This window comes from Nilaparvata lugens, chromosome 13, assembly GCF_014356525.2.
Source record: "Nilaparvata lugens isolate BPH chromosome 13, ASM1435652v1, whole genome shotgun sequence".
In the NCBI taxonomy this organism is placed as follows: Eukaryota; Metazoa; Arthropoda; class Insecta; order Hemiptera; family Delphacidae; genus Nilaparvata; species Nilaparvata lugens.
In genome coordinates this window covers 19,155,291-19,183,027 of record NC_052516.1, presented here as the reverse complement: position 1 = coordinate 19,183,027, position 27,737 = coordinate 19,155,291, and the positions used below count along the sequence as shown (strand labels likewise).

Here is a 27,737-nt window from a genome sequence, read left to right as displayed (position 1 = left end):
CCACTGTCACTATAACGTGGACCTCACTATAGATGTAGAGTTATTTCAATACTGTATGTAGCCTAACTACTCTGTTGCTAACTGTAACTACTAACTGTAGATTCATTCATAATCATTCCACTCATACTGTCTATAGAAGGCATTGACAAGACATTATTAAAATTAATTAATAGTTAATAATAATAGACATAATTATTGAAAAATATAATTTCTTGCTCAATAAAATATAATTGAGTATTTTAAACGAGAATGAACAGTTAATATTACATCAATAAACCTGTATCAGCTACCGGTACCGTCTATAGAAGGCATTGACAAAACAGAGGATCGGCAATGTTGATCTCCTATCTTTCTCCACTGCCATTATAATGTGGACCTCACTATAGATGTAGAGTTATTTCAATACTTTATATGTAACTACTCTGTTTCAAAAAAGCTTATTGAATTACTAAAAAGTCTGTGGAAAACTTGGCTTGGTTAATCTCAATTGATAAAACCTGGATTTTAATACATCTATATGAATTTGTAAATGAATTTCATTGAGGAATTATTCCTTCCAGTTGATTATTTGGGCTGTGGTTGGCCCAACGGTGGAGTTGTATCTAATCGCTCAAATTAGTTAAGCTTTGTGCTCTCAGTTACTCCCGTTGGAATGGTGTTTGTTTGCCTTTTTCTATGTGATAGAAAAAGAGAGCCTGTTCCACTAACTGAAGGATATGAATTTGAAATTTTCCTCCTGGTGGTTCGGATCACACCTAATAGAACTCAATGACATTGACTCAATGTCCTAATGACATTCATTCATAATCATTCCACTCATTATACACGCACAATCCTAATGCTCATGTGGGCATCATCCTCAATTCTTAGTAGAGAAATGTAGACTAAGTTTCAACTCAATCCTGTTGATTCTCTCCCAATCATTGATTTGATATTGTGATTGTGGAATGGAATAAATAAATGAAATTTCATGTAACGTCCATGCAGTTATTGACATCTAAAGATTATAATTTTGTCTTACAATCTGTCATTGAAGATCAACTGTAAATATTCTACTGTTTTGGCTAAATAAGATTTCAAGTAGTGACAGTGATACAGACATTGAAATGTCAAAACAAGAACGTCTTTCTAGATGGATCTAAAAAGGTCTCCACGGTTGATATCTACCATCTTGTTTTATCTCTTTTTTATAAATAGCCCAACATCAAAAATACTTTTACATAAGAAATGTTGCGCACATTTTTCTACACGTTTTAAGTAAAGCTCAATGATATTTGTCACTAATGAACATTTTTTTATACACAGTGTATGTATTTTTAACAAAGATATAGAATATGATGATGCAAGTATTTCATCAGATGAAATTCACGAAGAATGCTTGAAAATTCTATATGAAAGTAAGTTATTAAAAAATCTAAAGAAACACCTTGAATTCTCATTTTGGAGGTTTAAAAATATGATATTTTTATCAGAAGCAGTAGACTGTGAAATGATTATTCAGTTTTTCTAGGGGTATTTAAAACAATTGTTAATGATTTCTTTCCTTTCAGTCTCTCAAGTATTGTTGGACTGTCCAGAAGCTGAGTTGCTTCTGATTATTTTTTAGGTGATGTTTTGGAGAAGTGTATAGTTTATAGTAACATAGTAAGTTATAAGTGTAACTAGCAATAATAGTAATAAGAGTAAGTAGCTATACCATCTTTTCAACAACCAGCAGTTAATAATAATAATGGTGAAGTAACTATAGAACTAGGTTCTTGATATTTTAACAAAAATGTGGTTGTAACTTTAAGTCTTTCTATCCAATGCACATGTACCACGATATCTCATCCACTGCTGTACAGAATAGTAATCTAACTAAATGTCACGAAATTTATGAATGTTTTCCAGTTGAAAAAATCATGTTTTTAGACTCAGGGGACCTTGAAATATATAGAAAAATTGAAATTGGGGTAACTTACCTCAAATTTATTTGGAAAGCAATACTTTCCTTGCTTATGGTAGGAGAGAAGACAGGGAAAGTGGAGATAATGTTATTTACACCACTGTAATATACTGCTGATTTTTTTTCATATCACTCCAACTTTTTATACAATTCTTAATCAACAGGATAGAGTGCAAAACATGTAGCAAGTGGCCTTAATATTTATTCAATCTAAATTTCAAACTATTTAGAAAATAAAAAACATAATTATGCATTCTTCATGCATTTTACTTAAATCACAAGCAGCTTTAGAAAAAATTCTCTCATGGAATACTGCCTGAACTTTCATTATTCTTCTGGCAACAACTTTGATATTCACTTAGTTCCTTGATAATAATTAAGGGCCTTATATACAAAAATATTCTTATATACAAAAAATTCAAAATCAAAGTAGGCTACCCTTTTTTCAACTTCATTTTATTTCTCACAAATAAAGATAAAAAAGTAAAATTGAAAAAATGGTACTTGGATTCTCAAATTGTATGTTGATATCTTTGCTAGGAATAGTTTTGTCATGCTAAATTTCTCTTTGGTTATATATTTTCATGATTATTTATCATGGAGTAATCCGTGGTCTAGTGGATAGAGTGCTTGCGTAGCAATCTAGAGATTCCGGGTTCGAACCCACTCAGAGCCAAAAGTTTTTGAACAGGTCACTCCCATGTTATCGGATGGGCACGTTAAATTGTCGGTCCCGGCTGAAGTAAGACAGTCGTAAGGGCCATTGACGGCTCAAATGATATATTCAGGCGAGGTGGAACTTCCGTCAGGAACTCCCCACCAATAAAAACCATACTAATATTATTATTATTTATCTAACTTTCATGAACTCAATTCTTCTTCTATCCAACTTTTAGTAACTCAATTCTTCTTCTATCCATTTTTGTTCAATTTTCTCTAACCTTCATATTTGTTTTCTATCTAGCAGTGCTGCAAGCAGACTTGCAGCGGTGGTTGAGAAGAGAATTCGCCGATCCGCCAACATTAGCCCGTTGCTATCATGCTGAGACTTTCCAACTTTACGCGAAGACAGCTGTTGACCCTGGTTGTGTTGAGCATCGGAGACTTCTGCAACGCCATCTGCGTCTCATTGCAGGCGCCCTTCTACCCTCAAGAGGTCAGCAACATTTCAATAAAATATTTTCTAATGAAAAATTTCAATAGAGCTACTTGATTCGTTAATTAATAAAAAAATAATTCCATAGTAACCGAGCATATTCCATGAAACTCTTTTTATATAAAAACGTTTTGAAGAAGTTCAGGAATATTTCCAACAAACTCAGAGAATTCGATACATCAATTTGAAAAGTGTTGAAGAGTATAAATTTGATTTGATTTTGAAATCAGAAAGGTGCTATTGAATTATTTTCTATTAATTCCCAATGAAATAGTTTAATGTTAGGTCAATAGAACAATGAGGAATAAGTGAAGGCATAGACACCTCTAGAGCTGACCATTGATGAGCTGTGCTCCATCAAGCTAGCACGACACTCAGAATGTCCTACGAATGATTGGCTGGAAATTGGCCAGTAATATGATATTCTGAATTTCCTGCGAATGATTAGCTGAGAATGGAGGACATTCTGGGTGTTCAATTCAAATTAAATTCAAAAAGTTCTTTATTCCTCATAAAAACAAAACAATATGATTTACAATCTGCTGTCAGTTCTACATACTCTTACAAGAACTCATACATAAGAATAATATTTTCGTACAATAAAAAGCTCAAACAAAATAGTTGAAATTAAAACAAATAGAAATTGATCCTCAAAAAATCTTAATCCTAGTTTTGATCATGATTGAGATTCATAACTCATCAGGATTGAATTCATCAGGGAAGAAAATGGTGGTGTAATGCGATAAACAGAATGTCCTACGATTGGCTGGGAATTGGCCAATAGGAGGACATTCTGGGTGTGATACGACACTTAGAATGTCCTATGAATGATTGGCTGAGAATTGGCCAATAGGAGGACATTCTGGGTGTGATACGACACTTAGAATGTTCTATGAATGATTGGCTGAGAATTGGCCAATAGGAGGACATTCTGGGTGTGATAGGACACCCAGATTGTCTTATGAATGATTGGCTGAGAATTGGTCAATAGGAAGACATTCTGGGTGTGATACGTCACCCAGAATGTCCTAAGAATGACTGGCTGAGAATTGGCCAATAGGAGGACATTCTGGGTGTGATACGACACCCAGATTGTCTTATAATGATTGGCTGAGAATTGGCCAATAGGAGGACATTCTGGATGTGATACGACACCCAGATTGTCTTATTACGATTGGCTGAGGATTGACCATTGGGAGGACATTTTGGGTATCGTCTTGGCTTGTTAGAACGCTCGTAAGTCGCCAGCTTGATAATGTCTTGCCCAACGAGTTTTATGAACTGTACGTTAAGGCCAAGCCTCACGAAGCGGATTTAAAGCGTTTTCAGACGAATCGACACGGCAGGAAGCTCTCTGATTGGCTGATTGGGTTATTGGGTTGGCGTTCGGGAATCAGCTAATAATCAGCCAATCGGAAAGCTGTCTGCCCTGCCGACTCGCCTAGAAACGCATGAAAAACGCTTCTTGTGGCTTGGCTTTCAAATTTTTTGGTTTTCCTTTTTGTGTAGTTGAGAAGTTGATATTGTGGTAATTATTCATATTGAATGAAAAAGACTAAGAAATTGTCAAAAACCACAGATTTATTGATACTTAGAAAGACCGGTTTCGGTTATTACACCATTGTCAATCTCTGATAAACAGAGATTTTATGACGTTTACAAACGTTTCTGACGTTTATCAGAGATTGACAATGGTGTAATAACCGAAAACGGTCTTTCCAAGTATCAATAAATCTGTGGTTTTTGAAAATTTCTTAGTCTTTTTCATTCAACATTTTTTGGTTGTTAGTCTCCAATCATAACTAACTTTTCAACTCGCTCAATTTGTGAAGTGATAAAATGATTTTTCATCCCATTGAATTAGCCTACCTTATAGAATTACTTTATATACAAATTTTCATTTTAGTATCTTTTAACTTTAATTTTCAGGCAGAGAAGAAAGGAGCCACAGCCACTGAGTATGGCTTAGTATTTGGAGTTTTTGAACTTATAGTATTTGCAGTCAGTCCATTTTATGGACAGCATGTAAGTAACAGTTCATATTATTATTTATTACAGTTCATATAATTATTTACTTACCATATTTATAAAAAGGTTCATATAATAGAAAGTTTTATCAATCTATTATATTAATTAATTCTTCATGATAACAAAGATTAATACTGCTCTTTTTAATTTATGATTATACTGAACCTCATCTAAAATAATTGAGGTGGTATACGGAAAAACGGCACATAGAACTATATGCCCTTTTTCCGGAGATTGCTTTATTAAATCGGCCATCTTGTTCTGCATATATATCCTGAAAATCACAAACAAAAATCTTGAAAACTGATGTTGGTACAACTGTTTATAAACAGCTGTGTCAAGGAGGGATTTGGTGGTCAGTGAGACTATTATTTCTCCCTATGTTTCTGTCAAAATCTCCATCAAAGTCAAAAAGTTCACTATCATGAAATATGTTATTATAAAGATAAAACAAGATCGTTCTTTGCTGTGCTCTGAAAGCTTCAATACTGTGAATTTCAAACCTATGCAACCTGCTAGGAATACCTATGCATATTTCAATATTGATTTTTTTTCAACATATATATTTTATTAAAATGATTGAAAACTTTTTTATGTGTATATAACTTTCTAATTTAAGAGAAATACAGCATTTAGCATTGATTAACATGTGTTTCATAGTTGATCAAACCCGAATTTGTACAAAATAAATTTGTCTTTGGAAAAAAGGCACATACAAGCAACTTTTCAAACATATTTTTTGGAATAAATTAGAAATATAATCATGTATCATCATTGATCAACATGAAATCAATATAATGAATTTTGATTTGGTACTAACAGAAAGTTTAATTCAATTATAAAATACATTGATCCATCCAAACTGAAAACTTGAATGCGATTTTCTCAAAACACAATTTTGCTCTATGTGCCGTTTTTCCATATACCACCTCAATTGAGCTCTAATGAAATAAAAACACACATATATCGTTAAATTCTACAGTTTTATTTGGTAGAGGACCATGGTTTCGTGACCACATAGGTCAAATTTCAAGCTGAAAATCGTTCTACATCATCGACAGTGACTCATTCGATTCGAATTTATATGGAGCTCTGTTTGCTTCAATGTCAGGGTTTCTATAGTGAGACCTACTGTCAACTGTCAGTACTCATTACACCACTGCTCCTCATTCAACAAATATGACAGTTCAAATGTGATGAGATTTCTAACTTGCAATATGAAAAACATTGAATTCTCCGGAATTGGAAATTATAAAACCAAAACTTCATTTTACTATAAGTGCAGTTCCTCTTGATTCTTACATTGTAAGTTTTATTCTTCCAATTATTAATGAAAATAATTTGTTTGTATGGTATGAGATGTTGCGGTATTCCTCCATAATTGAAAGAATAAGACGTTGATGTTGATAACTTAATAACTGGAGCTTGTTGTTACCAGAAAGCAGAGAATCAAGTTTCATATTAATATCATACTGTTATAACAGCCTTCATTTAAGTAAACATCAACTTACAACATCATTATTCTTCTTATAATAATTGAAAAAATAAGACGATGATGTGTTGTCTATACCACTATTTTAGGTAGTTCAAAAATTAATTTAAATTACAGAATCAGGTTTCATGTCAACATCTGCCATATCTTCAACATAGCTGAACTAATGTAAAATTAATTTTTGAACAAATATAATAGTGGTATTGACAACATCATCGTCTTATCATTTTAATTATAAAGGAAAATAATGATGTTGTAATTTGATATTTACTAAAATGAAGGCTATTATAACAGTATGATATTAACATGAAACTTGATCCTCTACTACTTTATGATATCAGCAAGCTCCAGTTGTTAAGTTTCCGACAGTTTCTTTAAAGAGAACAACGTTAGTTGAAATTAAATAACTCAACTAAACTCAAAATTTAAAAAACTCAATTTGATATTGAGTGGACTTGAAATTTCTTAAACTTCATTTAAAATTTAATGATTGCATACTGTGTTACTATGTACTATCATAGAGAAACAATAGCCTAGATATCCCATGGTATAGGGCGTTTATGTCGCAACTTTTACTGTTATCTCAAGCCGATAGTCCACGTAGTTTTTTACCTTGAAGCTGTGTGACGCTGGTAGTCTCTCATATTGTGCCGTTCATACACTCTCACCCCAACAAAACAGTAAACATCGACAGAAATAGGCTTGAGTTAACAGTAAAAGTTGCGACATTAACGCCCTATACCATGGGATATCTACTTATGCTATAATTGTTCATCTATGGTAGACTACTATGCTACTTAGTTACTATGTTATGGAGTATCCACGAAGGCTCAGATTTTCGGCTACTCTGAGTGATAAATGATTGACTTTCAAATCTTACAACTTTTTAAGGTCTATTAATTCCGATATCAATCAACAGTTGATCAATTTCCAACTATCGCTGATAACAGAATAAAATGTCTTTAATTAAAATATAGTGAGAGTCTCTACAAACTGTTAGCATTAGTTAAATGGGAAGCGTTTATGTTATTCATTAGGACTGCTGACAGTTTTAAGTGAATCTCACTTCAGTCTTTTTCATTACGTTGTATAACATCACTGAATGTGCAATAAATCAATTTTTATCTCAGATTTTCTCATTCAACCAGTCAATTTTTAAATAATGGCTTTTCATGTTCTCCACATCAAAATCGATTAATATTGCGGAGATTCACTTTGAACTAGCAGCATTAGGTAGATGGGAAGCATTGCTATCATTCATAAGGATTGTAGACAGTTTTAAGTGAACCTCACCATGTGAGTATTGTGAATATTTTGTGAATTATAAAGTTGATTGTTGACAGAATATTAATTTTTGATTTATTGGTTGATTTTTATTTTTCAGTTAAACCGTATTGGCCCCAAGACGTTATTCAATGGTGGGATTTTCACCACAGGTGTTTGTGCAATATTATTTGGGTATGTTTTTAAATATATCTTCAAATTTTATATTAAGTTATTTTATTCAGTGCATTATATTATTTTTATCATATATTCTTCTGAAATTGAATGAACGTTGATTTGCCATTCAGAGACAAAATAATTTGAAAGTTCAGTCACAGGTTCTTAATTTTTTTTGTGAGTTTAGTTACCGGCACAGGTTCTTGAAGTGTTATTCAAGTGTTATTCTGTTAAAAGTGTTACATGTTTCAAAGTATATTCTTCAGTTAAAACTGGTTGCTTTGTTTATAAGTTTACTTGTTTGTCCCCTACAAGCCTTCAGAAAAGGTTCCACCATTGACGACAGAGGAAGGTTTTGAAAGGCTTAAATTGGTATCTGGGAGTCATCTCAACTACACTTGACCACATATTATTCGTTTACTGATTGTTGCTGTATCAATATACAGGTTTTATTCCACAATAAATGAATGGAATGAAAATTGAATAAATTTCTCGTCTATCCCATCAACTGGCTGGCCGCTATGCCTTCGCGTATTATGAGCGTTGCTATCCACAGATTGTCAGTTTCTTGCAAGGGTAAGCATTCCTGACTAGCAATTAGGAAGTACCGGGCTCGACTTCCGGGCTGACAAATAATTTTTGAATAGTAGCTCTCATCAAATTTCCATCTAGCTGTTGATCCTGTGTTGTCAATATTTCCAGTAGCAGAAGTCTTCGGGGTGATTCACAGCATTTAATTGGGATTTCCGTTTCATAATAATTATAATTTTTTCTTGTTTGCAGATCCAAATAATGCTTTAGTAGTTCTTGATTCAACTGACTTTTGTTGATGTTTGCAGACTGTTGGACAAAGTGGATGGACATTACCCTTTCATCACGTTATCGTTTGTGATTCGAATAGTGGAGGCTCTGGGAAATGCGGCTTTTCTCATTGCCACCTTTGCAATAATCGCCAAAGAGTTTCCTGACAACGTCGCTACCACATTTGTGAGTAATTGAACGAGCGTCCGCGAGTTCTCATTTTTGACTTACTGAAGGCCAAAGTCGTTGTCCGTCTGTTTGTATGTTCTACAATAACATTAGATAAAATTGATCAATCAGCTTCAAATTTTGAACACGTATTCTTCGAACCTTTTTACAGGTCAATTTCGTTGGACAAGATTGACTCACTCCTTCGTCACTTTTTCAGGATATAAAAATAACATGGAAAGTGCAAAAGAAAAAAAATTGTTGTGATTTATCATTTAGTCAGCTGAAGAATTTATTGTATGCAATTACCACAGTTTTTCCATTCATTCATTCATAACATCAGCTGATGCTATTTGGGAGCTATCACACAGACAGTCCTTCATGCTCTGACATGATTTCAGCTGGTTAATAAACAACATAATACAGTATATTAACGTTTACATCAACAAACTGATACGGGTTGAGATATCAATGTGCGGTTTTCGCCATTCATTTTCTTTTAGAACTCTGCATCGAAATCATGTATCACGTGACCCTTTCTCATTAAAAAAAAATAATTTGGATTCATATGAGGGACAAAGATGCTGAAGCGTCGCACAGTAATTTTTGTATTTCGAATAGGATCCCAATGGAATCTACTGTGTCAAATTATTCTTGTAAGAGAAATATTTATAGCTGTTTCCATTATTTTCACCAACTCTGTAAAATTGAATGTAGCGGGTTTCAAAGATTAGCATACAACAGTTAATGAACGAGTTTTCTAACCCAGGGGGTCTCTAGTATATTTGAGTTGAAATGTGATTTTCCCAGAAAAAATCAAACCCACTCTAGTACATATCTATTTATTGTGGATGATACTCACATGAGCTAGCTTATAGCTTGTGCATGGGTTATGAATAGTGAGAGGGTGATTTGATTAGATGATCAAGCGTCCATGCCTACCGGCGGGACTCGAACCCACGATCAGGTAGCGCTAGAAAATTAAAGGGTGCAACGCCTTTGTTGTATCGGCTAACCTGGCCAACATAGCTTAATGCTCTCATATAGCATACATCATTATCGAATTATTCTACTGTTATCAATACGGTATATACCAATTCATTATTATAGTAAACTTGTATTTGTTTTAGAAAATCAATAATTAATTTTTGTTTGATTCATTAAAGTGTGCACAAAGCAATTATCGTTTGAAACTTATTGCCGTATGCAAGGTTGAGAACTTTCATTGGAATAAAATAATTTTGATCTGAAGTGTATGTATTGAATGAGTGTTTTAAAGAATATTCTGATATCCGTTGACCTGACTAGCAATTAGGAAGTACCGGGCTCGACTTCCGGGCTGACAAATAATTTTTGAATAGTAGCTCTCATCAAATTTCCATCTAGCTGTTGATCCTGTGTTGTCAATATTTCCAGTAGCAGAAGTCTTCGGGGTGATTCACAGCATTTAATTGGGATTTCCGTTCATAATAATTATAATTTTTCTTGTTTGCAGATCCAAATAATGCTTTAGTAGTTCTTGATTCAACTGACTTTTGTTGATGTTTGCAGACTGTTGGACAAAGTGGATGGACATTACCCTTTCATCACGTTATCGTTTGTGATTCGAATAGTGGAGGCGCTGGGAAATGCGGCTTTTCTCATTGCCACCTTTGCAATAATCGCCAAAGAGTTTCCTGACAACGTCGCTACCACATTTGTGAGTAATTGAACGAGCGTCAGCGAGTTCTCATTTTTCACTCACTGAAGGCCAAAGTCGTTGTCCGTCTGTTTGTATGTTCTACAATAACTTTAGAAAGAATTGATCTATCTGCTTCAAATTTTGAACACGTATTCTTCGAACCTTTTTACAGGTCAAGTTCGTTGGACAACACGATTGACTCACTCCTTCGTCACTTTTTCAGGATATAAAAATAACATTGAAAGTGCATAAGAGAAAAATTGTTGTGATTTATCATTTAGTCAGCTGAAGAATTTATTGCATGCAATTACCACAGTTTTTCCATTCATTCATTCATAACATCAGCTGATGCTATTTGGGAGCTATCACACAGACAGTCCTTCATGCTCTGACATGATTTCAGCTGGTTAATAAACAACATAATACAGTATATTAACGTTTACATCAACAAACTGATACGGGTTGAGATATCAATGTGCGGTTTTCGCCATTCATTTTCTTTTAGAACTCTGCATCGAAATCATGTATCACGTGACCCCTTTCTCATTAAAAAAAAATAATTTGGATTCATATGAGGGACAAAGATGCTGAAGCGTCGCACAGTAATTTTTGTATTTCGAATAGGATCCCCAATGGAATCTACTGTGTCAAATTATTCTTGTAAGAGAAATATTTATAGCTGTTTCCATTATTTTCACCAACTCTGTAAAATTGAATGTAGCGGGTTTCAAAGATTAGCATACAACAGTTAATGAACGAGTTTTCTAACCCAGGGGGTCTCTAGTATATTTGAGTTGAAATGTGATTTTCCCAGAAAAAATCAAACCCACTCTAGTACATATCTATTTATTGTGGATGATACTCACATGAGCTAGCTTATAGCTTGTGCATGGGTTATGAATAGTGAGAGGGTGATTTGATTAGATGATCAAGCGTCCATGCCTACCGGCGGGACTCGAACCCACGATCAGGTAGCGCTAGAAAATTAAAGGGTGCAACGCCTTTGTTGTATCGGCTAACCTGGCCAACATAGCTTAATGCTCTCATATAGCATACATCATTATCGAATTATTCTACTGTTATCAATACGGTATATACCAATTCATTATTATAGTAAACTTGTATTTGTTTTAGAAAATCAATACAGTAATTAATTTTTGTCTTATTCATTCAATTAATTGAGTTTTTTAATTGGAATAAAATAATTTTGATCTGAAGTATCTATTGAAAGAGTGTTTTAAAGAATATTCTGATTACATTGACTGATTGCATATAAATAACAGTGATTTTTAAACTTTTTATACCTATTCATTTCTGTAAACAGTAAATTTGTTTTAGAAAATCAATAATTAATTTTTGTTTGATTCATTAAAGTGTGCACAAAGCAATTATCGTTTGAAACTTATTGCCGTATGCAAGGTTGAGAACTTTCATTGGAATAAAATAATTTTGATCTGAAGTGTATGTATTGAATGAGTGTTTTAAAGAATATTCTGATATCCGTTGACTGATTGCATGTATAAATAACAGTGATTTTTAACTTTTTCTAGGCTTCATTAGAAACATGCTTTGGCTTTGGTCTTATAGTAGGACCGACAGTTGGTGGTATTCTTTACCAGGTAATTATTAAAATTCATATCAATCCAATTCACTTTCAACTTAAATTATTTGTTAGATGTTTTAAGATTTTCTTATTCATTCATTATTCAAATCATAAATAAGTATTTTAATTTATTCACTTCTACCATACATTATTTTATTACATTTTTTACGTTGTTTTATCCGTTTCTCCCTGAATAGAATTCCTCATTTTTTATTAGATTCAAATTTTTCAACTCTCTCTATCACTTAATCACTTCGACTCTATCCTATAAACACTCAACCATTTAAATTTTTCTATTAATTATTTTGATTTCTATTGATACACAACAGAACGATTCAAATGAGTTTAGATTCTTTGTAATCACATTTTTTGAGTATCGATTGTGATCACTAGATTATTGATCACTTGGATTATTATGAATATGATCATTATATTATGATTATTCATCATTTTGATTCTTATTGATCACTATAGATTGGTGTAATTAGTGAATGTTTAATAATAACTATCCTAGACATTAGAATATAATTTATTGAATCGCAAAGGCACTACATAATCAAGCATAGTTTTGTCAAAATATTTATTTAAGATTTTTATTTGTGTACCAGCAATTTTTATTTATTATTATTATTATTTATTTATTCAATTCAATCATTTAGAAGTACACAACTTACAGAAAAGTACCACAGGTTTACACCCAAAACAGTTCCAATTCTAATTTGTACAATTTTTATGGCATGCTTATTTCTCATTTGAAAAATTCAACTTCACTAAGAATCCCCCATTTTATCCTCTTCTAATAAATGATTTTGTTGAATCAGGCTGGTGGATACACGACGCCATTCTTAGTGATGGGTTCAGCATTATTCATGTCAGCGATTATGACAGCATTCGTTCTACCAGATCATCCTGATCGCGAGGAGGACTCCAAAGCAGGAGGTTAGTTTTATCACTTTTTTATTGACTCTACAAGGTGGGGCAGTCAAACTGTACTATTTCAGGTATTATAATAGAATTCACAGAGAATATTTTCAATACTCTTCAAAGTTTGTTCCCATTACGAATTGCTTGTTAATAATGAACAACTAAATTACGACATAGCAGTCAAATATTTATAAATAATTCTTTACACATAAATGTGAGTAGAAGCCAATATCTTTTATTCATAGATTTCTGACTGTTATGTCGTAATTTAGTTGTTTAGAAGTGAATATTTTCAAGTCATATATTCCAACAAATCGTAAGAACGCAAATGGATATTTTGGTATTAGATGGAAAAACTGTTACTTTTGAACAAACCGTAGCCTACTTTCCAGTATTGTGGCGATCATCATTTTTCACACATTACCTTATTCAAGTCTCACCCTAAAATTTTCACTAACACGTAAATAGACATAATTTCCGGTATTGGACTGTTCAAAATCCACAAGAACTCCATAAAAGTTCATTGCTCCATTCGGCCTGCGATGTCTCCGAAATGGTCCGAAAATTTAATATTCTTATTTTATTTGCATGTACCAATTATTCCATCCGAAGACAGCCATTGGTTCATATTTTTTGGGGATTACAATGGCCACGCCGTTGCAGTAACACCAGCTCACTATGCTCAAATTCTGAATAACTTCCTCATTTCTGAACTTCAACGATTTTATGTGAATAAGAACACTCATTTTCTACAAGATGGAGCAGCTAGTCATATTACTAGAGTATGAATTGACCTTATGAGAAATATTTTTCCGAACCGCTTGATCAGTAGGAATGAGGATATTCAATTACCTCCAAGATTACCCAATCTAAGCTCTTGTGATTTCTTTTTATGGGGATTCTTCAAGTCAAGGTTCTTGAGACTTGTCCAGTAAAAATACAGGATTTGAAAAATCGGATAAGACAAGAAATTCGTATAATGACACCAGAGGAGCTACGGCGTGTTAGTGAGAAATTAGTGAGAATTTCAGTGTGAAACTTGAACAATGTGTGCAAAATGATGGTCGCCATTTTACTGGAGTAATATTCGAAAAGTTACAATTTTTCTGTAAAAAAACTAAAATTTCAATTTGTGTTCTTACAATTTTTTTGTAATATACTTGGCTTGTCAATATTTTCTGTGATTTTTATTTTAATACCAGAAATAGCAGTGCAGTTTGACTGCATCACCTTGTACAATATTATATTTTTTATGATCTTAGTGGATTGTTCTGTGTTGTTTTCTTCGGATTGTTTTGCCGGTTTTTGGTTACAATAATTTGTTTTGAAACTGAAATCAAATAAATTTGGAAAAAATAATACAATAATCACTGGAAAAATGTGATTAAAATTGTTTTGTGGTGTGTTGCAGCTATCCTACTGGAGGTTTTGAGAATCCCAGGGGTTGTGCAACGGATTGCTTTGCCAGTTGTTGGTTATAATAAATTGGTTTTAAACTAAAATCGAATGAATTAAAAAACATTATACAGTAATAATAAATATGATGAATTTGATGAAAAATGTGGTGAATTGTTTTGTGGTTTGTTGCAGCTAGCCTACTGGAGGTGTTGCGAATCCCCGGGGTGGTGCTAGCCGCTGCAAGTATTATTGTCACCTCCATGAGCATCGGATTCTTGTCTGCCCTACTTGAGCCTCATCTCAGACAGGTACCTCTAACTATTACAATCTAAAAATTCTAGGCCTGTTTTCTAGGACAGTAAATTTAATGGACCATTACAACCTATAGTATGAATTATTAATGATCTACTCGATTTAATATTAAGTGACCTAGAAAACCTATAAATCCTATAAATTTAATGGTCCATCACAAATTACTTGTAAATTGAATAGCAATAGAAAACGGTAAATTTAAATTCATAATGGAATTTAAGTATACGTGATTTTTATCTAGAGAAATTTCCTCCTAGCTTAGTAGGTATAAGGACTTCTCATGTTTTTATGACTATAGTTAATTTTTAATCATTCTTTACTTTCCCTTACGCCTCTGAGCTGCTACTTTCTCTTCCCTTCCTCACTCCCTGTTTCTCTTCCCGATTTTCTCATTAAAGGTTAGGTAACAAAACTAAGTTTCATTTTATTCCATTAGTATTTTCTTGCATTATTGCTAATCATTGAACACTCGACTCAGGTTTTTACAAACCTTGCAGGGACTACCCGTTTAATACATTTTTAAATGTATTAAACGGGTAGTCCCTGCAAGGTTTGTAAAACCTGAGTCGAGTGTTCAATGATTAGCAATAATGCAAGAAAATACTAATGGAATAAAATGAAACTTAGTTTTGTTACCTAACCTTTAATGAGAAAATCGGGAAGAGAAACAGGGAGTGAGGAAGGGAAGAGAAAGTAGCAGCTCAGAGGCGTAAGGGAAAGTAAAGAATGATTAAAAATTAACTATAGTCATAAAAACATGAGAAGTCCTTATACCTACTAAGCTAGGAGGAAATTTCTCTAGATAAAAATCACGTATACTTAAATTCCATTATGAATTTAAATTTACCGTTTTCTATTGCTATTCAATTTACAAGTAATTTGTGATGGACCATTAAATTTATAGGTTTTCTAGGTCACTTAATATTAAATCGAGTAGATCATTAATAATTCATACTATAGGTTGTAATGGTCCATTAAATTTACTGTCCTAGAAAACAGGCCTAGAATTTTTAGATTGTAATAGTTAGAGGTACCTGTCTGAGATGAGGCTCAAGTAGGGCAGACAAGAATCCGATGCTCATGGAGGTGACAATAATACTTGCAGCGGCTAGCACCACCCCGGGGATTCGCAACACCTCCAGTAGGCTAGCTGCAACAAACCACAAAACAATTCACCACATTTTTCATCAAATTCATCATATTTATTATTACTGTATAATGTTTTTTAATTCATTCGATTTTAGTTTAAAACCAATTTATTATAACCAACAACTGGCAAAGCAATCCGTTGCACAACCCCTGGGATTCTCAAAACCTCCAGTAGGATAGCTGCAACACACCACAAAACAATTTTAATCACATTTTTCCAGTGATTATTGTATTATTTTTTCCAAATTTATTTGATTTCAGTTTCAAAACAAGTTAGTGTCCTAGAGATCAGGCATTCAACAAACATGACTATAATATAATGAGCCCCCGGGCTAGCTCACTAGCACCTAAATTTATAAATTTGTAAATCTAGGTGGTAGTGGCCAGCTTTCTTCCTAAATTTGACATACTTTTCCTTTCTTTGGGTAATATTTATTTATTTATTGCATTGACAATCACAAATCATAATTACAATATAATATGATTGGCAGAAGACAACAGGCGTATAGCCCAAAACTGTATACTCCCAAATTTTGATGAATAAAAGTTTCGAAAAAAGAATGAGTAAAGAATATTCTTTGAGACATTCTACATATTGAGATTACTTACTACCTACTTACTACCAGGGCCATCTATATCTAAGTTGACATTTGGCCGCACCAACAAACTGTCTCTACGTAGTTCGTTCCTCTTCGTTTCTGTCGCTCCAAGTCTCTCCATGTCATATTGAGATTGTTGGACATTAATTCCTTTATAATATTAGACACACTATATAAGTATTTTCTCCTTATTTTTTTATATATTCTATTATTTATTTCTGTCCAACCATTTGTCGCATGTGTTTTGTAGTTCAACCTGCCTCCGGCCATCCTGGGAGTGATGTTCGTGATAAACGGGGGCACGTATGCGCTGACCGCCCCCTGCTGGGGGTGGCTGTGTGATGGTCGCCGCCTCCACCCCAAGGTCGCCTCCGTCACCGGCTGCATTCTACTCATTGCCGGCTTCTCCGCTATTGGGCCCATCCCCTTCCTGCCTATACCTACGTATGTATATTCTATGTTGTAATCAAAATCAAATCAAACATATCCTGTGTTCAAATAAAAATCAAATTCAATCAAATCAAATATAAATTGTCTATTTACTTTAGGGCTACTTTTAATATAAATAAATATATTAATCTCTTTAAATAATTCAAAAGGGTACTGAGATTTATATTTTTATTCAAACATAAATAATTCTATGTTCAAATCGAAATCCAGTATGAGGGCCGAGAAAGTGGCCAGTACAGTGAGATTTTTATCCCCATAAGTTCAAATGGGATTATTCATACCCGCTCGGTCGTGTTGAGTAGGAATAGTCAAATCAGAACTCATGTGGATTTTATTTTCTCTGTGCTGGTCACTTTCACTGATACTGATATGTGCGAATCCAGTTTTACGCAGTCATAGGTATAATACATCAGATTATAGATATTGAACCAACTGTTATAAACGATTTGTGATTCCCTATTGGATCCGTTTTGAGATTAACAAATACTTTATTACTATTCTTCTTCTAAGGGTGCCTGTCCGATACGAATGTTGGTGATCATTGTGGCTATTATTACATTGTTGGTTGCGCTCCGGAACGACTGAATAGAGGTCTTTCCGAACCATGCTCTCAGGTTGGCAAACCAGGAAATTCTTCTTCTTCCTGAAGCTCTCCTGCCTTCTATATTTCCTTGCGAGATTACTATTAACGATTATCTTATCTATCTATGATCTGTGATATGACTGTGTAATGAAAGAAGGAAGCTGAGATTGTTGAAAATAATGTATTTTCAAGTGTCTCTGACTCCTCCACCACCGCTCCTCCATGTCAATACACATTTCAATAGATGCATTAGTTTTCAACACTCTCAGCTTCCTTCTCTAACACACTCTACCTTCGCCTAATTCGCTCCGCTATGTTTTGACCCTTAATGATGATTCAATAACCCATCAGAGTGCTCCTTAGTAGAGTTATTCATGTGGTGAAAGTCTTGAAATGAAATAGTAAGGGCTCAGTCTGTTTTTCTTATTTTCTGTCTTGAAGTGCAAACAAGGTGGAGCGGCGAAGGTAGCTTGAAGATTGAGATTACTGAATGTAATGCGTGTAATGCATAATGTATTCAATTAATCGAATTACATGCAATAAATGGATCACTCAAGCTTTAAGCTTGATGCTTCTTCGCTCCACCATGCTTCCACCCATAGAGATGTAAGCCTGGTTACGTCGGGGTCACCAATATAGGAATTTAATTTGATTTGATGATTCCTATGTTTAAATTGAATAAATGAAACTAAATGAATGGTGAATTGATTTTAATGTTGAATGACAAATTGAACTATTGATAAAATATTTGAAATAAACTGTTACAAGTTATAAACAACTTTGCCAGTTGACAACATCACAGGTGGCGGTGGCAATCATATGATTCGCCACATAGCTTATTGGTCCAGTTTGAGCTAGTTTTTAACATGAAAGAATTATAATGAGGGTGTAATTGAATAATATATTTGTTTTTAACTTGGATGGACAAAAATTTTGTATGCATTGTGATACTGAAGTTATTTTCCTCCACGGGGAAATTGTTATCCTCGGTTACCCCTTGAGCGTCAATCATTCCCCTCATGGAGGAAAAGGTACACTGTGATACCTAGATGAGGCACAAATAACTGTATTGACAAAGTTATATGAGACAAATTCTTATTGCCAGAGACAACTTCCACCAGTGTTTTTCTATATTTAATTTTGGTGAAATTGTTGAAATTTTATGAAAATATTATGATTCTGTTTTCCAGAACGTTATGGCTTACAATTGTTGGACTGGTGATCCATGGACTTGGAATTGCAGCTCTGTTAGTTTCATCTTTTACAGATGCGCTCCGTTGTGCTATGTAAGTGCAAATCAATTTAATTTACAATAAATCAAGAAACTTAACGTATTTTTCCATTATTAAAGCATACAACGCAACTTGATTCTATATAAATAAATATCGCTCATTATTTTAATATGAAACTTTGAGTTCAACCATAGAGAAACAATAGCGTAAGTAGATATCCCATGGTATAGGGCGTTTATGTCGCAACTTTTACTGTTATCTCAAGCCGATTACTGTCGATTATTGTAGATTTTTACTGTTTTGTTGGGGTGAGAGTGTATGAACAGCACAGTATCAGAGACTACCAGTGGCACACAGCTTCACAGGAAAGAACTACGTGGTCTATCGACTTGAGATAACAGTAAAGTTGCGACATAAACGCCCTATACCATGGGATATCTACTTACGCTATTGTTTCTCTGTGGTTGAACTGTGTAGCAAAATGATTATTTCCTGAGACTCACGGACAAATTATTTGACATCAATTTCATTCCAAATGTAGACTGTGAGATACGAAGCTATGTAAGATTAATGTTTCCTCATTTATTTGAGAGTTTGGCTATCAACATATCCTAGATAGACTAATTTTTGGTTCCACCAAACTCAGTTAAGACATTTGAACAAGTTCAAATAAGGTATGCTTCACAACGAGTGCACTGGAACATGGTTTTTATATGGCGATAGTTACCGTTTCGATAATTCTAGTGCACACTTGTAATAAATCGTTCTCGGCTTGGCCATGTTCAAATGTTTTGACCGTACTTGGTGAAACCACACACTAGACTCATAAACATTTTTATTCGGCATCAATTATTTTATATATATTATTTTAATAGTATATGATATATATTATTTTGATAACTTATATAATGTCTTTGGACTGTTCAATTTTATGATGAGAATTGGCGATTCCCGAGTCTATCGACTATGGTGAAGACAGAAAACTTGACCTAATGAAATATTTCTTTACTTATTGTTGATCACATGGTTTTCTCAACAATCTTCAGAGCTAATTTGGGATCAATTATTTGAAATATAAATGTGATAAATCATGATGTCTTCATGAAAAATAAATTTCAATCAAGGTTGATTGGAGTTATGTGTTACAAAGCTGATATTTTACTAGATGTACTAAAATATTTAGTTTTTTTTTACTAATAGTATCCAAGATTTGTTGTAATTATTTTATTTTATTCATGCTCGTCTGATAAAGTCCGTGTATTTTGTGGGTTAAATGGAAGAGGGGGCTCTTATTGCCTCAATTTCGCCCATATCACTTTTATTGTAAAGTGTGAATAAAAGTCATTATCTATCTATCTATTTTGGAAAAAAGTTTTACCAATAAAATATTGATTTGATATTATTAATCCTCTTTTTTCCAGATCGCATGGTTTCCCCAACAACCTAGAAACTTATGGACTGATTTCTGGTCTGTGGACATCGACGTTTGCGTTGGGAGCTTTCATTGGTCCATCAATTGCAGGTGTGCTCTACGATGCATTCGGATTCAGAGCAGCAACTTTGTTGATTATTGTGCTGGGAGCTGTTGTGGTGAGTTGAGCTCGATTCGAAATTATTCTCTCTACACATTAAAAGAAAGACTGGAGATGAATATATATCATAGAGGAAAGATAGCATAAGAAGATATCCCATGGTATAGGGAGTTTATGTTCCAAATTTCACTGTCAACTCGAGCCGATTATTTTGGTAGTTCTTTTTCGTGAAGCTACGTGACGCTGGTAGTCTCTCATACTGTGCCGTTCTTACACTCTCATCCGGCCAAAACAGTATTAATATACAGCATTCGACAGTAATCGGTTTCGATCAACAAAAAATCGGCTTGAAATTTGGAACACAAACGACCTATATAACTCCTTATGCTATATTTTTTTATGAAAATACTCGTATATTCACCAGTACCATTATTATTGTTAATTGTTTTTGAAGGGACCGATTCAAGGATCCAAAGGTTCAAAGAACCCCACTCGTCAACCGAAGCTTATTGTGTTCCCAAGTAGTATGTTAGTTAGGCAAACCAATACCTGTGTTCTTTACAAGAACCAAGAGTTTTCCCTATACTAACATCCCATTCATCACCCGGTTGCTTGTTACAGTCCAGTGTGATATGCTTGGCAGTCTCTTCAGACTGATTAGTCCTCGTGACCTACGTGAGTTCCACTCCTGGCCTACTTTGAAGGTCCTACCGCTAGGGAAGGGGTGGCCAAGTTGTCTCTAGGGCACCCGGCCACCCTTGACTCAGCCTCTTGACCCACATCTGTGCCTGGAGTTTCACCCATCTCTAGTCTCTTGGGTTTTCTCTATTAGTCCCTCCTTCGCAGGGTCAGAAGCCTCACCTCTCCCAAGAAGTTTTGCCTAAATGGCCGTCCTTCTTTGAGCAGTGGTGAGGTTTGTGGTCACTCCACCCAAAACTCGTGACCTACGTGTGTTCCACTCCTGGTCTTTTTGTAGGTCCTTCCGCTGAGAGAGGGGACACCAAATCGCCCGGCGCCCGGCCACCCTCGACTCAGCCTCTTGACCCACATTTGTGCCTGGAGTTTCACCCATCTCTGGTCTCTTGGGTTTTTCTTTTTGCCCCTCTGAAACTGCCCTGATGGGGCAGATCCCGTGGGTTTCAAGGCAAGGCAACTTCTGGAGTTGCCTTGAGGTCCATTTTAGACGCCTCCTACGACAAGCATGGATACTGTGGGTGAATTCTGGTTTTCAACACATTCGTGAGTAAGATGATCGATTCAAAGCCCCCCAACCCATAGGGAGCACAACCGGGCCTTAGTATATCAGATATACCAGTACCATAGTGAGATTCACAATAATAAAGTCAGCACCTGATTAACATTGGTTTGCTATCTTTGTCTCTCATTAATCGAAGCAGGAGTGGTTCTATTCTTTTCTATTTCCACACTGTTGCCAAATTGTTTTTGGGTTTTGGAGAACCATAACTATTAGATCAGATATACCAGAATAACTTGATTCACTGCTATCTACTATAGAAGGCAATGGAAACGGAAAAACGGCAAAAATGATCTCCTATCAATTGTCAAGGTGTCAGCTGAGCTTTAGTGTTTACGAGTTGGTGTTTGTTGAATAGTTCCAAATTTTCTCAAATAACTCAATATTATTCGTTTAAAAGTGGTAATTGAGTGGAATATTTCTAATTAATTTATCAATTTAAGCCATCTTAATTCAAAATTTATGGTGTTAATGTTTATTTTGGACTAAAATTTTATAAAAATTGTACACGTGAAATTCTAACCTTATCTTGGACTTTGTTACCTATAAATTTGGAAGAAAAATAGCACAAGGACTACCTTATTATTTTATCTTTCAATGTTATTAAAATAGTGTTATTTGCAATGTAAATAAAAATAAATAAAATTACCACTATAGTACTGACACTCCACTGTCGTATACCAACGTGTCGTATATACTGTCGAGTACCTACCAACTGTAGGACCTTATTGAGTTTAATTGGTTCAAGAGTACTTAATCTCTACAACTGGTTATAGTTCAAAGACCTAGAGAAAGATATCCATCACTTCTGTTAGAGAAAACTTCTATACTTCTGCTGTATCAGATACAAGAAATATAGTCTTAGGCTTATCCTTTATCTATGGCTGTATTATGTGCTTCTGTACTAATATGGTACTCTTGAATTACAGTTACAATATCAAAGATTCAGTAATTATTGTATCCCAAATAAGTACTTGCATAAAACCCTATTAAGGTGAAATTGATAAGATTTTGTCAGTTCCACATAACACCAACATGGTGGACTTCCATAACATGTGGAACTGGCAAAATCTTATTCATTTCATAAAAATTGGCATCTTTGTCAGTGCCACATGTTATGGAAGTTCACACATGTTGGTGTTATGTGGAACTGACAAAATCTTACTCATTTCACTCCCATTTCACGTAACATGTGGAAATGACAGAATCTTATATACATCTCACATTGATATGGAGAAACTCCACAACTTATGTATGTCCAGTCTGAACCTTATCAAGTTGACTTTGTTTTAATAAGAACAGAACTTGCCTATTGCTCATTTAGCCTGTTAGAATGCGAGTCAATAAAATGAATATCTCTAATCTTTAGCCAAAACAAAATTGAGAATTTATCGAGAAAGAAAATTAAAAGAAAAATATTTTTCTTTAGGGCGCAATAGTGCTGATATTCATCTGCTGCACCAAGCCGCAGAACATGTACAAAGAGATACCGAGCGCCGCATCTGCCAGTCTGCCCGAAGAGATAGGAGGAAGCAGTCACACGCCGCTACTGGGCGACAAGTCACCGCGGCTGGTAGCCAGCAACGGGCACATCAACATAGTGGGATCAACTGCCTCACTCGCTTGCCCTGGAGAGCGACCTCCCGGCATGAATGGCATCATCGCTTGCAGCAGCTATAAGAATCGGCTTGGTGAGACTTTTTATGGTATCACGGCATTTTTCTATCTCTCATCTACCGCCTAGGCTACTCAATCAATCTCCTATTCATAGCTTGTTCAATTACTACTATAATATAATATACATAGTGTTCTGAAAAAGGTGCACATACGTCAGGGCGTGATTTCTTTCATCAAAAGAAGAAAAAAGCTCTAATTAACATAGGTCCGAAAATGCTTGGTTACCAAGTTATACAAGGTGGAAGATTTCAGTTCCCCTGCCGAAACGAAACCCTACGGGTATTTGTTGGCTGTTAATTAAGATGTACAATTTAGCGTACTTTATGTAAAATGCACTGAAAAATTGAATAGAACCGTTTCCAGACCTGTAGCTACAGTAATTTTCAAGATATGTGACGAAATACGCGAAAATTGGTCCCGAAAAACAAGTTCCTTGTGAAAATCTTTCTATTTTTCATGCGTTTTGTATGTGATTAAGGATTATTTTTTCAAGGTTGCGTTTTTCTATTATAAACTTATTCTACATCTTTCTCTTCAAAATTGAATTTTCTACAAGTTCTTTAAAAACATATTTTATGTTTATTGTACATTTAACATAGTAAATCTGCTTCAAACCTTAAAGGAACTTGTTTTTCGGGACCAAGTTTCGCGTATTTTGTCACATATCTTAAAAATTACTGTAACCACCGGTCTGGGAACGGGTTTGTTCAATTTTTCAGTTCATTTTACATAAAGTACGCTGAATTGTACATCTTGATTAACAGCCAACAAATACCCGTAGGGCTTCGTTTCGGCAGGTGAACTGAAATCTTCCACTCTTTATAACTTGGTAACCAAGCATTTTCGGACCTATATTAATAAGAGTTTTTTTCCTTCTTTTGATGTGAGGAATCACGACCTGACTTATGGGCATCTTTTTACAGAACACTCTCTCTAGATAAACATACTGCCTAGGCTACTGAATGAATCTCCTATTCACAGAACGTTGAATTACTACTATAATTATTTATATGAATGAATAGTAGTATATGAATAAATAATAGTATATAAATAAATAATAGTACTGCCTAGGACATATATAATAAATCTTCTATTCATAGTTATATAACCAGAATAGAATAATGATTTATTGACAACAAATTGAAACAATACATGCATAGGCTACTGAATCAATCTCCTATTCATAGTTCATCAAGTTACTATTATAATATATAAATAATGAAATACAGGTGGGGCAGAACCGATTGACGAGTTTGGAAGGGTTATAAGTAATGAACCGTCCAACTTGGAAAAAATTCTTTAATGGGTTCAATTCAGTTTGAAATATAGTTTTTATTGTTGATTTTTTGGAAATTATATCAGTTAAATGGCGGCCATAAGCAGCAATACACTGATGTAGCGTATTTTTTAAGTTTTATAACGCATTTTGGCACATTACGATTGGTAAGGCTCTTCTCTGATTCGCTCCTTTAGTTCTTCCAAGGTGTGTAGCATAAGGAGTGCTCCACCCTATTTAAGTATGTGCTATCTCTTTCTCGTTCACACACCTTTCAAAGATCGCCCACACACCTTGGAAGAACTAAAGGAGCGAATCAGAGAAGAGATCCAGGCCTTACCAATCGCAGTGTGTCAAAATGCGTTTTAAAACTTCAAAAATACGCTACATTAGTATATTGCTGCTTATGGCCGCCATTTAACTGATATAATTTTCGAAAAATTAACAATAAAAACTATATTTCAAACTGAATTGAACCCATTAAAGAATTTTTTTCCAAGTTGAACGGTTCATTACTTATAACCCTTCCAAACTCGTCAATCGACTCTGCCCCATCCTGTATTTTCATAGAGCTACTTGAATTGTTTAATCTATTATTGAGATAGCTATAGTACCATTTTATAACTAACTTTTTTACATCAAGTGCAAAAAAATAACTACCTACATTTTAACTTTCAACAATTTGAGTCTGATTAGAACAAAATATTTATTGATTAAATGTTTTTAGATAGCTAGATTTGAATCGGAATCCAATTGATACTCAATAATCGTTATAAAGCATTCTCTATTATGATATAGAATTCACACTAAAAGCAAAGTCAAAAAATTATTAGATTATGAAGGAGACTCTCACCAGTTGCTCCATGCTTTTTCATCAGCATTTCTATTCATGGTTGCTTATTCATATTGCTTATCATACTAGTTTCATTTGTGGGAATAATTCAAGAGATATAGTAACTTACAAAATTCTTCATACAATATTCTGAGACATTTTGTGGGCAAAAACGTATAGATAATAGAATCTCTGCATCAACGGTGATATTCAAATTCATATAAATTTATTTACATTTTTATTAATTTAGATTCCATCTCCAACAAGTAAAAAATGCATTCTCACTTATTTATTTCAGTAAATAACATAAGAGTGTTACAGACTGACCTCCAAATGCACACATGAGAACAATCATAATATAATCAACAAATCAATATTGAATGACAACTAAAATTAAAAATTACCAAAACAAATTAGACTGAGCTATACTACTAAGCATATTGAAATATACATTTACAAGGATAGAGTTGGCCAGTTTACACTTAGGCAAAAAACTGTAGTAAAATGAATAAATTGATAGAACTTAATCGGTACAACTGTATCTACTTGGAATATTGAATATTCTATCAAATTTTCATTTCTTCTGATGACCTTATAATTTTTCAAAAGAGCTTTCGCTTGTTTAGTTTTCCGTTTAAATTTTTTCAATATTAGAGGCCACGGACGCCTAACAAGGACTTTTATGAATTAAAAAAAATCGAAAGACTACATTCCAACATGGTGGAATTATTACCTCTAGATATATTATTACCTACTAGAATTATTTACCTACTAGATATACAGTAGACACGACTTCGTTCTTTACGATGTGTACGATTTGAGATTTCTAATTATTTATCATTTTTTCGAACTTTACTGATGAAATTTGAATTTTTTCAGGTAACTGGCATCGCAAGGAGAGTGGAGCTACGCTAGGCAACCAGTATAGCTCAAGTTATGGCAGTTTTGAACACTCCGCGCATAGAGCTTTCTATGAATCTACATGAGCACCATATTGTCTTCCTTTAAACCAAAAATTGACTTGAAGACTGTAGTAAGCTATCCGTCAAAAAAGACATAAAAAGACTATTGTAACAAGGAGGATTATCATCACATATAGCTTCACAAGATAATATATTTTGAGAACATATTGATGGAAGAGTTGAAAAAACTTGAGACGATTGTAGAATTTGCTGAGTTGACAATAATTTATTGATGTAGACTAATTTCTGTAACTTTAACCTACATTGTCAGAAAATGTCGGAAAAGAAATATCATCTTATTTGAATCATTGTTCAGAATTTTATCGACATCAGTCAGACACTTTCAAGTTGTGCATTTGATGACGGAATGTTTTTGTGTCTTTGAATATTTAGGATTATTTCATTGTTTATACTTTTGTCCAAAGATAAAATTGGGCCACCCTAGTAATCGTTCAGTAACAGTCTCCTGAACAATAAAAACAGAAATTTTTCACAAAATGTACTTTAAAATGTGTAGAAAACTCAGCAAAATCTCATGAGACATCTACAAACATAATATGATGAGTTTTCGGATTCACATAATATCTTCTTAAACTGATCAAAACTACAATTCCTAGAAATATTTAGGCACATTGTATTTATTTTCGTAAATAATAATTTATTGTAAGTTATTCTTTGTTAACAAGAACAATAAAATTTATACGTTAGTCTCCATTTTTTTATTTTATTGTTTTAAAATGTTACAGAATGTTCTCTATTTATAGATTAATATGTTTGTGCAGGTGTTTCAAGACATCAATGTTCACTGGAACAATATATTTCATTTGTCATGCTGTTATGTGAGATGGTGTGTTAGAGTACTTCAATGTTTTTTAATTGTTGATATAAAATTGATTGTGTTACCATAGTGGTCCCTTTACAGGAGTCTAGTTTCATAATATATATTACCGTACATATAAATAAGTTACTTTCTACTTTCGCTAAACTTAAATAATTTTTCAAATAAAATCTAAATTTCCTTGCATATTCCAATTTTAAAAAAATTGATGATTATCAAACAACAAAATTCAATGCTCATGTTCAAATTTTAAAAACAAATTTTAGTCTTAATTTAATGATGAATGAAGTGTTGTGAAAATACCAAAGAAATAAAATTACTATCTGGATATCATTTCTTGGGTTGAATGTTGTAAAAGCAATTTGCTGAATGTAAAATGAGACTGATCCTAATAATGTACCTAA

At 33.9% G+C, this 27,737-nt stretch overlaps 1 protein-coding gene across 13 annotated transcripts in view; it reads left to right on the top strand.

The window, feature by feature from the left end:
- LOC111050986 (MFS-type transporter SLC18B1-like) overlaps nucleotides 1-27,209 on the top strand; it is a 29,764-nt gene extending 2,555 nt beyond the window's left edge. The window contains exons 1-13 of one of the 13 annotated variants that reach the window (XM_039439984.1): nucleotides 1,548-1,644; nucleotides 2,913-3,101; nucleotides 5,031-5,126; nucleotides 8,006-8,079; nucleotides 10,582-10,729; nucleotides 12,262-12,330; nucleotides 13,136-13,253; nucleotides 14,829-14,944; nucleotides 16,947-17,140; nucleotides 18,920-19,015; nucleotides 20,383-20,551; nucleotides 23,178-23,454; nucleotides 26,413-27,209. In XM_039439984.1, coding sequence (XP_039295918.1) covers nucleotides 2,985-3,101; nucleotides 5,031-5,126; nucleotides 8,006-8,079; nucleotides 10,582-10,729; nucleotides 12,262-12,330; nucleotides 13,136-13,253; nucleotides 14,829-14,944; nucleotides 16,947-17,140; nucleotides 18,920-19,015; nucleotides 20,383-20,551; nucleotides 23,178-23,454; nucleotides 26,413-26,519 — 1,581 coding nt within the window. In that variant the 5' untranslated portion in view covers nucleotides 1,548-1,644; nucleotides 2,913-2,984 and the 3' untranslated portion in view covers nucleotides 26,520-27,209. Of the gene's footprint in view, nucleotides 1-1,547; nucleotides 1,683-2,909; nucleotides 3,102-5,030; nucleotides 5,127-8,005; nucleotides 8,080-8,900; nucleotides 9,049-10,581; nucleotides 10,730-12,261; nucleotides 12,331-13,135; nucleotides 13,254-14,828; nucleotides 14,945-16,946; nucleotides 17,141-18,919; nucleotides 19,016-20,382; nucleotides 20,552-23,177; nucleotides 23,455-26,412 lie in introns of those variants that run through there. The other 12 variants (XM_039439980.1, XM_039439988.1, XM_039439981.1 and 9 more) reach the window with 12 other exon arrangements.
- The last annotated feature ends 528 nt before the right edge of the window (nucleotides 27,210-27,737 follow it).